This window comes from Colletotrichum paranaense, assembly GCF_030867605.1.
Source record: "Colletotrichum paranaense strain IMI 384185 chromosome Unknown Scaffold_7.1, whole genome shotgun sequence".
Taxonomy (NCBI): Eukaryota; Fungi; Ascomycota; class Sordariomycetes; order Glomerellales; family Glomerellaceae; genus Colletotrichum; species Colletotrichum paranaense.
Genome location: NW_026848965.1, coordinates 676,126 through 689,126, shown reverse-complemented (window position 1 = coordinate 689,126; position 13,001 = coordinate 676,126). Strand labels below are relative to the sequence as shown.

The following is a 13,001-nucleotide window of genomic DNA, read 5'->3' as shown; positions in this document are numbered from 1 at the left end:
GCTCCGTCACTTCAGAATCTTTTTCACGACCACCTGCTTCTTTGCGCAAACAAGCTCAACGACAAGCAACCGTCCGTCATGACAGCGTCTCGCGCGACACGCTGAAACCGTCTCCATTCCTTATTTCTTCGTCCTAATACCAGGTCAGCGGTGACGCGGCCATCTTTTATTGTTGTACTTTCCCAGACCCCTCCTTCGCCCATGTATCTCTCTTCTTGATATTCCTTTTCCTCCACAACGACGACAGCATGGCTGTCCACCTCACCCCGGCCCAGGTCGAGCTCATCAAGCAAGTCTCCCGCTCCCTTTTCTCGACTGCAATTCGTCTCAATCGCAATGCTAACCTTGTCTCTCTAGCTCACTTGCGCCCGACGACATTCCGATTAAGCTGCGATGCGCCAGCTGTAGCAAGCCCGCTGTCAACGCTTTCCGCCTTCCCTGCTGCGAGCAAGCCATCTGTGAGACTTGTCAGTCATATGGCTCTCACCTTCGTCTCCATGTGCAGCTTCTGACCAATCTTTCCAGGCCAAAGTTCTCTCCCATCATCCTGCCCCGTTTGCGAGCATTCACCCGTGTCCGCCGACGACTGCACGCCGCTCAAGTCGCTCCGAACCACGATCAAGGTTTTTATCCGAACCCAAGAGAAGAAGCGCGACGAAGCCCGATCGAAGAGTGCAAAGGACTCGGCGCCCCCTACTCCAATCGATGCGAAGCCGAATGCGCAGATCGCTGGCCCCGATGAGACCCCAGCCGCCGATACACCTTCACAACCTGCTGCGATCCCCGACGAACGCGAGGAGAGCGCCGTTGCCCAACCTGCGCCAATCGGAGATGCCAGCACGGCCGATGTTGCGGATGCAGACGCCAACGCGGCACAAGACCAAAACGTTGGTTTTGATGACGACCCTGTCAGTATGATGTTTTGCTAACCAACCGGTCAGGATGCGCCTAACCATGACGAAGAGCCCACCATCTCTAAGGGAGAAGACGACGATGACGAGACGGTCATCATCACGGGCGATGAGACCGCGGCCGATGGCAGCAAATTAGCGAGACCTCAGGAGGAAGAGGGTGCTGCGGATAACGACGGCGCAGAGGGCGACGACGCGAATGCGAGCGGCAACGCCAATTTCAACGGAATGAACGGAGGCAACTTTCAGAATATGAACTTCACTGGGAACGGTGACTTCAATCAAATGCAGATGATGATGGCCATGCAGAACGGCATGGGCTCCAACTCGTTTGGCAACTTTCCAATGATGGGTAAGCCATCCCTCCACTTTCCCACGTCACTGGCTGAGGCTAACCACACCAGGTATGCCAGGAATGGGTATGGACCCAATGGCGATGCAGAACATGTACATGAACGGCGGCTATGGTGCTCAAGGCATGGGCATGGGAGGCTTCAACGGTGGTTTCGGCTCAGGCTCCAATAACTGGAACGGGCAACAGTCATGGAATTTCGGCCAAGATAATTTCAATTCTGCTAATGCTGCTGGCATGGGATCTGGTGACTATGGCAACTATAACTCAGGATTCCAGTCAGGGTACAATCAAGGTAATTATGGTCACCAATTCAATGATTACCGCCGCAACAATTACGGCAACCGTGGACGAGGAAGGGGACGCGGCTTTTACAACGGTGGCTATGGTCGAGGCGGATACCAACAGTATGGCGGCTATGGTGACCAGAGCCACGCGCAACAACAGTATGGAAACAACATGTACGGCCAGGGGTCCGAGGATGGAACCCGCGCCGCAGGAAATGTTGACGAGTTTGGCCGCGAGCGCCCAAATGACCAAGACGCGACTTCCAATGCAGGAGGCGGCGACAACGCAGAGAACGGTGGCGGGTCCAGACCCGCGGATGAAGGCGGGGACGAGCAGGGCCAGGCGGATCAGGAGAACGCTATGAATACAGACATGGCACAGGCATCAGGTGACTACTCTGCGTACAACGGGAACGGCATGCTGGGAGGTTATGGTCCTCAAGGATTCGCGCCTGCAGCTCCTGATGTTCCTATAAATGCTCCGACAGGTCCCAAGGCTATGCGTCAGGGCTTGCCGAATACAAGTTTACACACCTTGCGAGCGCGAGGATACGTTGTCCCTGATGAGAGAGGCCGACAGTCGTCGGTGGACGCACTCGCAATTCAGAGTCCCGTCGTGGACCAACAGCAGCAACAGCAGCAGCAGCGATCCAGAAGTAACTCGTCGACGCGCACCAAGGATAAGGACAGGAGCCGTCGCCGAGATGCGAGTCGTGATCGTGAGAGAGAACCTGACGTCAGGTCGGAGAGAGATCACGGCGCAAGAGAACGAGACTACTCACGCTCACCTTCACGCAGCAGAGACCAGAGTCGCGAGCGTAAGAGCGAGCGCGGCGGCGGCGACCGAGATCGGGATCGTGACCGCGGCGACCGCCACCGGCGCCGGCGTAGACGTTCGGAATCGAGATCTGTCGTTGACGATCGAGACGATGAGTATCGTCGCAGGAAGCATAAGAGCAGAAAGCACACCTCATACAATGACGAAGACGACGTCAAGTCCCGTTCCAGAGACGACGGGCACGAAGAGAGGTCCAGGTCGGCGTCGCCCAGCGACTCGAAGCGGTCTAGCCATAGGAGCCGCAGAGACCGCGATGAGAAGCGCCGTGATCGGGAGAAGGACAACAAGCACCGGGACGACGACTACGACGACTACCATAGAAAGTCCAGCCACCGCTCGCACAGAGAGAGGGACCGCGACCGAGACCGAGGAGATCGGGACAGGGATCGGGAACGAGAGCGTGATCGCGACTACGATCGTGATCGAGACCGCAAGGACCGCGACCGCGAGAAGGATCGGAAGCGCGACAAGCATAGGGACCGAGAACACCGTCACCGCAGCAGCCGGAAGCAATCAGCGGAGCCGCCCACACCCGTTGACAGGGAGTTCAACCCGCCCACCGGCCCTCGTAGCGGTGGCTCCGGTCTCGAGATCAAGGGCGTGGGCTCAAAGTCCGGCAGGTCGTCCGACAGACAGGACGGCGGCGGACGCCGAGACTCCCAGGCCTCGGTCAACAGCAAGTCCGCGCCCAGCGTCCCCACGAAAGATGCTCACGCCCTGGAGCGCGAGGCACGGAATCGCGAGCGTCTGCTGAAGGAGACGCAGCGCATGGCTGGACTTGCGGGCCTGGCGGGCGCGAAACGCAGCAGGGACGAGAGTAGCGGAGGAGGAGGAGGTGACGACGGCAAGCGAAGTCGGCGGAAGGGACGCCGCAGCGAGGCTATTAGCATCGACGAGGAGGAGGAGCGGATGCGTCGCATGGAAGCTGAGCGCGAGGGCAGTCGTTGGGGCTAGAAGCCTGGCGGTCGGCCTCGTGCTGGTGCCGGTGGTGGTGCTGATGGTGCTACTGGTTCGCGTGCGACGGAGGAGACGGTTGGCAGGCTTGGTCGGCACAATGTTCGACCTACCAGGTCTCGGAGGGCGGATAATCGCGCCGATCACTACTGAGCAAGGAGAAGAAGTTTACTCCTGCTCAAAGGTTTGAAGGGAAGACTCCAGTATCGCGAGTCGGGTTTCGCTCTTCTGACTATTATCCCGGATCAATTGGCCCTTGTTGGCGAATTCCTTCTTTCCGTTATGAGGAAAGACTCACTCCGAAGAAATGGAGGTGCAAAAGAGCAAAAGGGAGGAAGGGGTGATGGCGAGTTGTGGGACCACACAAAAGGTAGACTTATTACGCTTCAGTAGCCGGCATGGGCCGTTATAGAGTCTCAAAACAGCTCTTTGACATGATGAATCCTCTCTTTAGTAACTGTGGTGAAGTTCTCGTGAAATGTGTTGCAAGTGAAACGGGTGTTCATTGAAGCTACCTATTGAGGAACCACCGGAATAGCGAAATCAGCTCAAGAAACCCCTTCTCCTTGCGCCAGTCGTCCACCCCTACTTCCATTCCCACGATGCTTTCCAACGCCTGTCACCGGTCGTATGTATGCTGTGTAAAGTACATGTGATTACTGTTCTATTACAACTCCTGCTTGGGCTTGGGCTCCCTGAAGCGATATGGTCGCCGAGGATTTTCGAGAGCCCCCAAGGCCTCTCCTTGGCAATCTCTATTGAAGTCGAAATTGATCAGGCGAAACTGAACAGTCACCGCATTTTGAGGGTCATCAATCGAATAGAGAGTTTGAATCTGTCGTTTCATGGCAAACCAAAGGTCTCCGTCGGATACGTGTGCAAATTCTGGGGTGTGGCGAGCCTCTGCCCAGCCCGGCAGAGGGTTGGATCCTGCTTCACTCATTTCGTCCCATGCCTGTTCAACCAACAGCTCCCCGTCTTCTACAAGCCAGGCGCGAGTGGTCGCAATTGTGAGTGATCTGAAGCCGTGTCTGAAGTCGGCGGGTATCGTCAGTGCCGCGAGGGCTGCGCGAAGCTCGGCTCTGTGCCTCACAGGCGTGCGAAGGTCGCCGTATGGGCCCAATCTCTCCAGGCGTCCAGTCACGGCTCCTCCGAGATGGTAGGGCTTGAAGATGTATGCCCAGCTGCCAGTCCGGGTCTCTGGACGACAGAGGCCTTGGATATAAATGAGAAAGTCCGTGTGGTCATGAATGTTGATAAACCGCTTTGCAAGTCGTCTATCAGCCGACTGGTATGGCCTCTCTGGGTACTCGAACTCCGGATACTGAATGCTCGGACAATCCAATATTGGGCTGATTTGCATTTTCGGACTGAGTTCGTGATCGGCAGAGGAACCATCAGATAGTCCCGGACAGCTGTTGAGGCTCCAATCTGAAGAATCGTCATCTGACATGGGGAAATCAAGCTCTCCTTCGATATCACTCAGCGCGTCGTCATTATTGTTAGACACGTAGGGGTCTCCGAGTTCTGGACGTCGCCCGGAGTAGAAAAAGTAGATCGGCCGTCGTGCGCGTGCGAGATCGGTATCGCTTGGCCCTTCCCTCGGCGGCCGGGGCATAGGCCTCAGAGATCTGAGGTACTCCGCTGCGTGGGCGTCGCGGGGCTGCGGGCAGTCAACACATTCAATTTCTCGGTGTTCCAAGCATCGGATGATGAATCGAGCACCATCGCGTGGACGTCTCATGGTGTACACTTCCTAGTTTTCGACTGGGGTCCATCGGGTGTCCGAAGTTCTCGTGGACGCGGAATAGCTGGGTGGGACTGACATGATGTATGTTTGTGATGGCTTTGAATAATGTATTTTCTGGTTAATTTGAAAGAGGCAGAGATGAGTTGGGTTGTTTGGGCAGTTGTCAAGAGAAAAGCAGTAAAAGGGGATTATGTTGGGAGAGGAACAGAGATGGCATTTCTATTTCAGAACTTGCCGGTCAAGTTTTCAGTCGGCCTATAGTCTTACCATTGGAAACTCCGTGGGCATTACCTACCTCATGTAAGTCTCAGGAACGACCATTGCATACTCGCGACCCTTCCCAATATGAGGCCATCGTAGTTTGACATAGCTGGCGCGGCAGGAACGAGAGATGAAGCACTTGGTAAGTTAGGCATGGAAAGTCCCATGCCAGCCTTTCTTGTATTCTTTCCAATCTCCAGATCTTTAAGCTATTTCTGTCAGAATGGGCGGGCTGTCACACGCCTAGCATCTAGCTCGAGCCTTCAAATCCTCAGATATGACTGTTGCAAGGGCGAGCTTGCCTACAGTTCCAAGCACAACACCACAATGTCGTCAGCGCTCACCAAGGCACAACCCCATCTCTGTCTGAAAAGGTTCCCGAAACAGCACTCCCCTCCTCCAGCGTAGCCATCTCCACAATCCTCTTCGCCCCCAACTCAGTCGAAGCAGCGCCATGGCTAGCCAGCAGATCCTTCCCCATAAACGCCGTCAGCTTCGTCTCAATCAGCCCCGGGCACACGGCATTTGCAACGCCCCCGTCGCCCTTCAACAACCTGGCATAGCTGACGGCCAACATATTGACCGCAGCCTTGCTGGCGTCGTACGCCTTGGCCGCGACGTCGTAGAACCCCGCGCTCCCGTCCAGGGCGGCAGCCATGGACCCCTTGGTAGAACTGACGAGGACGATGCGCGGGAACCGGGCCTTGCGGAGGAGCGGGAGGAGCGCGTCGGTCAGAACGGCGGTGCCGACGACGTTTGTGGCGAAGGTGGACGTCCACTGGTCCCGCAGTGAGAGGCTGTCGTTCATGTTAAAGTTCGCGCCGGCATTGTCGACGAGGACGTCGAGCTTCCCAAAGGTTTCGGAGATGGAGGCGGCCGCTGCAAGGATGTCGTTGTCGGATGTGAGATCGAGTTGGATGGCGGACGCGGATAGGCCGCGAGACGTGAGGGAGTCGGCTACCTCTTGGCCTGCTTTGAGACTACGAGACCCGATGATGACGTGGTAGTGGTGAGCGGAAGCTAGGATATCGACAGAGGCGCGGCCGATGCCGCCCTTGGCTCCTGTGATGAGTGCGACTGTCTGGGGGTTCATGTTGCTGGGCTATTTGGTGATGCGATGTGAGCGTGATGATGCTCATCGCCTTTCATGTGTCATGTTCTTCATATCTAGAAGTATCGTGATACTTGGGAATGAGCTCGAATGAATCATAATGGTATTTCTGCATAGAGGAAAGTAAGTAGAATTGAGAATCAACGTCTCACCAGCCTCCAGCGGTAAGCCTCAAGCTAGATGCACGGTCTTGACGCATTTGACCTATCGAGAAGAGCTCCTATTCCAAGCAATCATCCGATAAGCAGGCGTTCCGAAAGCTCTTTTTAATGCTCTGCCCGCTTGGCATCGTTGGACCGAAGAAAAATGATTGAATAGGCTTCTCTGTACACGGAAACCGAAACCGAGAACCGCTTTTATATACGTTGGGTCTAGTAGTCTTCCCGGATGACCCTTCGCCGTCGGAGCCAAGACCATGGGTACCGGACGGAGTCTCACAACTATCCATCCGGGCTCGATCCACTTGTGCGGCCCGCTCAGGGGCAAGATGCCGGCGATTCCAATTGGCGCTGGACGTAATTCGCAAGTGAGAAACATCACACTTTAGAAAGAATCCAATGTAGTTGAGATTGGAATCGGGCACATGATCGCGGGATATACCTCAAGTGTGCTGTGAACCAAAAGTTGCAAAATCTGTAGTGTGCCTAGGCATGGGTGTCAAGATAGATAACCAATAATGGTGACCTCTGAAGTGAGAACGTTGACGTTGTGTCCGTTGGTCGATCCTAGGTGACATACATGACGAGGCGACACGGAATATCTTGGCTGGACGCTTATGAATGAGCAACCTCTGTTGCGTCCAGTCCATACTGGGGCCAAGGATGGACTCGATGGGCCTCGCCAGGCAACTCGAGCACCGTCCTATTCATTGCCTTCGTAGCGTCTCGTAACCGGTTCCATCGATCAAAAGGGTAGAAGAAAAAGAGCCGCATTTGCCACTATAATCGGCGGTGGGTATCTATCTAACATACTTGCTCATAAACCGCTTGTGGAAGTCGGAGCGCAGGAGATCCTATACGCAAGTCAGCAATCCCATCATTACACCAATTGCGCTCACCCATTATAGGTGTGCTTGGACCAAGAGCGGAAGGGGGGGGGGGGGGTAAATACTCACGTTGACAAACTCCTTGCCCTTGCCCTTCTCCTCCGTTCCCCTCGCCTGGTTCTTGAAAACGACATCGTCGTCCCACCGCCTCTTCATGTTGAAATCAGGCTTATTCAACAGTGGGTTACCCAGCGCAATGTCCCTCTCCCGCGCCTCCTCCTCGACCTTAGCCCTCTCCCTCTCTTCTTTCTCCCTCTTCTCCGCCCTCTCGCGTCGAATCTTCTCCATCTCGCGCTGCAGCTCCGCCTCCTCGTCGTCGCTGTCCTCGTCACTATCGTCGTCGTCGTCATCGTCCTCTTCGTCCCCTTCCTCGTCTGAAGATGCATCAACATCCCGCGACTCTTCTAATATCCTCCTCCGCTTCGCTTCAAAGTCCTCTTCTGCGTCTGCTTGCGACCCGGCCTCGAGGGCACGCTTTACGCCGCCCGAGGGCGCGTCGGCATCGTCGTCTGCGGACGGGGGAGGCGCGCCGCCGTTCTTTTTGGCAAAGTGGGCAGCCTCGGCGGCGAGGAGCTCGGCTCTGAGGTCGCTAGATTCTTCGTCCGCGTTGCCGCCCTGGCCTGCTTGGCGGAACTTGAGTTGGGTGTGCGCTGGGAGGAGGCGTTGGTGGTAGGCCGGGCCGCGGAGAGCTTCTTTGCCTCTGGCCTAGTATGAATTGTTAGTAAGGATAATGATGGTAGTGGGAAAAACATAATAAAGAACGTACCGGATCGAAGGTGGGACGATGGGCGGTGGTCATCTTGGCAGGTTGCGACGGGTTGTGAGAATTGAAGATTGGTGGATGTTGAAGGAGGCTGAAGGTGTTAATCTGCAGATTGACAATCGACGTTTGGTCCCCCCAGCAAATGCATGCGACGGCGCGCAGCTGGCTGAGTGGGTCCCGCTGCAGGGGAGGCAACACTTTAAGGCTTCGACCGCCCGGCAGAATTTTTGCAAGCGCCCCACCAATGCGATTGACCTCACTGAACACCTGCAGGTCACTATTGAGTCGATGAGATTCTCAGTCTTGAAATTGCTCTCACATTTTACCAATTTCAGCCATCAAGATGCCCAGGGAAGCCGAGCCGTCAGCGAATGAAAAGGCGTTTGTCACACAAGCTCTTAAGGAGAACTTGAGACTTGATGGCCGGGAATTCGACCAATATCGAAAAGTCCAGCTCACTTTTGGCGATGAGTATGGAGTGGCCAACGTCGAACTCGGCAAGACGAGGTCAGTCAACTTATATTATTCTTACACTCGCCAGATTCAGTATTTGCTAACATCCATCACAGAGTTCTCGTCAAAGTCTCCGCCGAAGTGACGGTGCCCTACTCAGACCGCCCCTTTGAGGGCGTCTTTCAAATCACCACCGAGCTCAGCCCCATGGCCTCCCCGGCCTTCGAGGTTAACCGGCCAACCGAGGCCGAGGTACTCCTCTCCCGCCTCCTCGAGAAGACAGTCCGCCGCTCGGGCGCCCTCGACACGGAGTCCCTCTGCCTCGTCGCGGGCAAAAAGGTATGGTCCGTCCGCGCCGACGTCCACGTCCTCTCCCACGACGGCAACCTCACTGACGCGGCCTGTCTCGCCGTCGTCGCCGCCCTGCGCCACTTCCGCAAGCCCGACACCTCCAACGAGGGCGAGAGCCTCACCATCTTCACGCCCGCCGAGCGCGAACCCGTGCCCCTGAGCTGGCTGCACAGCCCCTTTTGCGTGACGTTCAGCTTCTACGGTGACGAGGGGGAAATTACGCTCGTCGACGCAAACTGGCTCGAGGAGCAGCTGCGGACGAGCAGCGTGACGGTCAGCCTGAACAAGCACGGCGAGATTAGCCAGATTTCCAAGCTGGGAGGCACCCCAGTCGAGGCGGTGACGCTGCTGCACTGCGGTAACGTGGCGCTGCAAAAGGCAAAGGAGTTCTCGACGATAGTGGACGAGAGGTTGGCGGACGATGCGAAGCGGAGGGACAAGGGTGGTCTCATATCAGAGCTACTCTCGGCGGAGAATGACAGAGTGGTGGACGCATAGAACACGGCCAGTCAAGCAGAGGAAGATTAACCAAAAAAATGTAAAATGATACCCAGCCAAATACGCTCTCAAAAACCCATGCTCTGCACAAAGGAGCCAAGTGACCAACGTGGCTTCACCCGTTCGTCCCTTGACTTTGAGCCCCTAACTCCATCTACGCCCAGTCTAGAAAGAAGTTACCCGTGTACTATCATGCCTCGTAAATGACGATAAGCCAGCGACGACGTCTACCGCATCACCGGCGGCCTCGACTCCTTATTCCACTTCACCCTTGACCGCACCCACTCCACCGCCTCCTTGACGCCCGTCCCCGTCAGCGCACTAACAGGCAACACCCTCGAGTCGCGGATACTGCTCGCCTTCTCGCCCTCAAAGACCTTCTTCACAAGCCCCTCCTTGATCCTCACGACCTCGACGCAATCCTCGCGGTCCTGCTTGTTGGCCAGCACCAGGACGGGCACGCCCTCGGTCTCGGAGTGCTGCAGCACGTCCTCGAGCACGAGGCGGCACTCGTCGAGCCGCCCGGAACCGTTATCGTGCTCGAGGTTGCCGTCGCCAATGTCGGTCGAGTCGATGATGAAGACGATGGCGTGCGCCGAGGCGTAGTAGCTCTGCCACAGGCGGCGCAGCGAGTGCTGCCCGCCGACGTCCCAGATCTTGAGGTACATGTCCGGCAGGGATATCGTCGAGACGTTTTGGCCCACCGTCGGCACCGTCTTGAGTTTCGGGTCCGGGTGCGACTCGAGGAAGAAGTGCTTGACTTGCTCATGGAAGGTTGTCTTGCCGGCATTGTCGAGGCCCAGGAGGATGACGGAGTACTCTGTAGAAGGGGGAAGAGATTAGCTATGGAGGGCGGCCGTGGACAATGGGTTGCGGTTCATTGTGCGCGAACCTTCTTTGCTAGTAGCTAGGAGGTATAACCCCTTGGCTAGGTGATACATGGCAGGCAAATGACCGACTGGCGAGCGGCACCTGGTTTGCGACGATTTGGACAAGCGAGGTTTTGGGAGTTCGTTTGGAGCTCGGGACAGGTGGAGGGTTTCGATGGCGGCGCAATTGGCGGGATGTGGATGGAGGAAGTGGATGGAGCTTGTCCACGCGAGCTGTAGCTCAAACTTGCGTTGGAGCTTGTGCTGGCCTGTACTCCAGCCTGTAGCGCTGACACGCTGTCCGCTGCGTGTGTGGTGGGGGTCATACAGGGGTTTCAGGGACCTCGAGCTAGTGGCTGCTCAGCCCTACGGCCCCGGGCAGGCCCGGCTCCCTTTCTACTGCCTCCTCCACTGTTACCGAGTTCAGTATGGTTGAGGACCTTGATGTCATACGACGCTTGCTTGAGGCAGATACTCAGATACCTCTCATTCTCCAAGTCTTGAAAGTAAGGAATTTCTGATGACAGCAACCCTCCTCTCGACACTCTTCTGCATTTACCTATCTTAAGGTCTACCGCATATCTGTTGAAATCACTTACTCGCTCACTCGACCCCAGAGTGCTGCTGACGCTCAGCTCATAATCAACTCTCTCTCGACTTGGAAATCCCAGAAAGAACGCAAACATGGGGACAAGTCTATTCATTCATGTCTATCATGAAATCTAAACACATTCGCGAACCCAACACCCGGGAGCAGCTCCATCATCACCCACCTCACATCTTTGGCGCGGCAGTCGCATAACCCTCAACAACAGCAGTCATCAACCGGTTAGCAATAGCCGCCGGAGGAGGCAATCTCAGCCCGCCCTCCTTGTACCCCTCCGGCGCAGGCTCACCGAGCCCGCTAACCCCAAACTTGAGCGCGTCCCGCACCGTCTCGAGCGGGAACCACTGCGCGTCCTCCAGCTCGGGGTCGTTGCCGAGATCGATCGTCTCCCCGTCGGGCAGCGCCTGCGCGATGGCCCCAATCATCAAGCTCGCCGGGTACGGCCACGGCTGGCTCGAATGAATCACCACCCGGCCCACGCGCACGCCGGCCTCCTCGAGTACCTCGCGTCGGACAGACTCCTCAATGGACTCGCCCGGCTCGATGAAGCCGGCCAGCGTGCTGTACCAGTTGGGCGGATAGCGCTTGTTTCGGCCCAGGAGCACCTTGGTGCCGTCCGAGGACACGACGGCGGCGATCATGGTCGGATCCGTACGCGGGAAGCTGATGTTGGAGACGCCCTTGCGGGTGGCGCACTCGGCCCGCTCGCGGGGCGTGTCGGAGCCGGCGAGGTCGGTTGTGGGACACAGGCGCTTGTAGCCCGTGTTCCCCGACAGGGACGGCTGTCCGCACCCGGCGCAGAACTTGTTGCGTGTGTTCCAGTCTGCGATGGAACGGGCCTGGGCGTAGATGCCAGCTGACAATTGTTCATTAGCTACTGATGTATGAACAGATTCTTATAAGAGAGTAAGATTCCTTACCATGATCCGGCTCAAGCGTCATCGGCCTCATTCCCTCGAGGAACTTATACCCCTTGCTCGACTGAGCCTCGATAAGCTGGTTGGCGGCATCGGCGTAGGAGCCCTTGGGCGTCACATCCACAGCGAACCATGGTCGTCCCTTGAGCCCCTTGTACTCAAACGGCACCTTTGCGCTCTCCTCGAGACCCAGGAAAATGATGAGCGGCTTCGTGACCGTCGAGTCAAAGTTCTTGATCAGATCCTCCTCGGACGGCCCGAACGGGTCCTCGGTGGTGAGGGGCTTGACGTCATCGCACGAGACAAACTGCACTCTCGTCGGGGCGCTGGTGAGGGGGCTGAGGTCCTTGAGGAGCATGAATTTGGTGTCCTTTGACTGGAAGGCGGACCGGATAAAGGTGTGGTCGGTACGCAGCCAGCCGACGCGGTTGAGGACGCTGCCGGCGAAGTAGTTGACGGTCTCCCGCCCGAACTTGCGGGACAGCATAGAGTCCGGGTCGTCGACTGGTGCGGGGAGGTTCCAAGTTTGAGAACCCATGCCGAGGTTTCCTGAGGTTCTGGCTCAAGCGGGCGGTGAAGCTATCGCGGGGTCCTTGGGTGTTACGTGGGGGTTTTGGGGTGATGGGCACCGATGTAGGATGTGTATGACGTATACTGCGTACCAAAACCAAATAAGGCAGTGAGTGCAAGTTTCTACAACAGGTTGGTGAAAAAGTATTTGAGGCTTCTAAAAGTGTGAGATATCTGAAAGATGTGCGGCAGTGACGGCGGCGGCAACGGACTGGCCCGGCTGATTAATCAGATTGACGAGGGACGGCAAAGAAAGATGGGGGACACCAGAGACGCAATGCGATGGATCTTTGGAGCTTGTCACGGTGAATCACGACTCGCCGCTGAGCTCCGATAAATGGAGCCCCCCTCCGACAGATCCCTCCTCCCCCACACTAGGTGCGATTGAGAGATCGACTGGTCACCGAAAGGTCAGTGTCAGTGTCAGTGTCAGTGTCCGGACTTGTCACGGTATTCGGAGCTAC

General features: G+C 56.6%; 6 protein-coding genes across 6 annotated transcripts; 2 read left to right on the top strand and 4 right to left on the bottom strand.

Moving 5' to 3' along the window:
- Positions 1-248: 248 nt before the first annotated feature.
- Positions 249-3,342, top strand: CPAR01_09034 (pre-mRNA-splicing factor 38B; the record flags this gene model as incomplete). Its single annotated transcript, XM_060493300.1, has 4 exons — positions 249-471; positions 526-887; positions 942-1,263; positions 1,316-3,342. The coding sequence occupies 4 exons, from the start codon at positions 249-251 to the stop codon at positions 3,340-3,342; spliced, it is 2,934 nt and encodes a 977-aa protein (XP_060347430.1).
- Positions 3,343-4,009: 667 nt separating this feature from the next.
- Positions 4,010-5,086, bottom strand: CPAR01_09033 (uncharacterized protein; the record flags this gene model as incomplete). The annotated part of the gene is made up of 1 exon (XM_060493299.1): positions 4,010-5,086. One exon carries the CDS (start codon positions 5,084-5,086, stop codon positions 4,010-4,012), a length of 1,077 nt encoding a protein of 358 aa, XP_060347429.1.
- Positions 5,087-5,693: 607 nt separating this feature from the next.
- On the bottom strand, positions 5,694-6,446 carry CPAR01_09032 (short-chain dehydrogenase; the record flags this gene model as incomplete). The annotated part of the gene is made up of 1 exon (XM_060493298.1): positions 5,694-6,446. The coding sequence occupies one exon, from the start codon at positions 6,444-6,446 to the stop codon at positions 5,694-5,696; it is 753 nt and encodes a 250-aa protein (XP_060347428.1).
- A 976-nt stretch (positions 6,447-7,422) lies between these two features.
- On the bottom strand, positions 7,423-8,308 carry CPAR01_09031 (Cwf15/Cwc15 cell cycle control protein; the record flags this gene model as incomplete). The annotated part of the gene is made up of 3 exons (XM_060493297.1): positions 7,423-7,476; positions 7,579-8,214; positions 8,276-8,308. The coding sequence occupies 3 exons, from the start codon at positions 8,306-8,308 to the stop codon at positions 7,423-7,425; spliced, it is 723 nt and encodes a 240-aa protein (XP_060347427.1).
- A 307-nt stretch (positions 8,309-8,615) lies between these two features.
- On the top strand, positions 8,616-9,574 carry CPAR01_09030 (3' exoribonuclease family protein; the record flags this gene model as incomplete). Its single annotated transcript, XM_060493296.1, has 2 exons — positions 8,616-8,779; positions 8,842-9,574. The coding sequence occupies 2 exons, from the start codon at positions 8,616-8,618 to the stop codon at positions 9,572-9,574; spliced, it is 897 nt and encodes a 298-aa protein (XP_060347426.1).
- Positions 9,575-9,801: 227 nt separating this feature from the next.
- CPAR01_09029 (NUDIX domain-containing protein) lies at positions 9,802-12,505 on the bottom strand (the record flags this gene model as incomplete). Its single annotated transcript, XM_060493295.1, has 5 exons — positions 9,802-10,394; positions 10,467-10,740; positions 11,043-11,139; positions 11,222-11,906; positions 11,971-12,505. The coding sequence occupies 5 exons, from the start codon at positions 12,503-12,505 to the stop codon at positions 9,802-9,804; spliced, it is 2,184 nt and encodes a 727-aa protein (XP_060347425.1).
- Between the last annotated feature and the right edge of the window lie 496 nt (positions 12,506-13,001).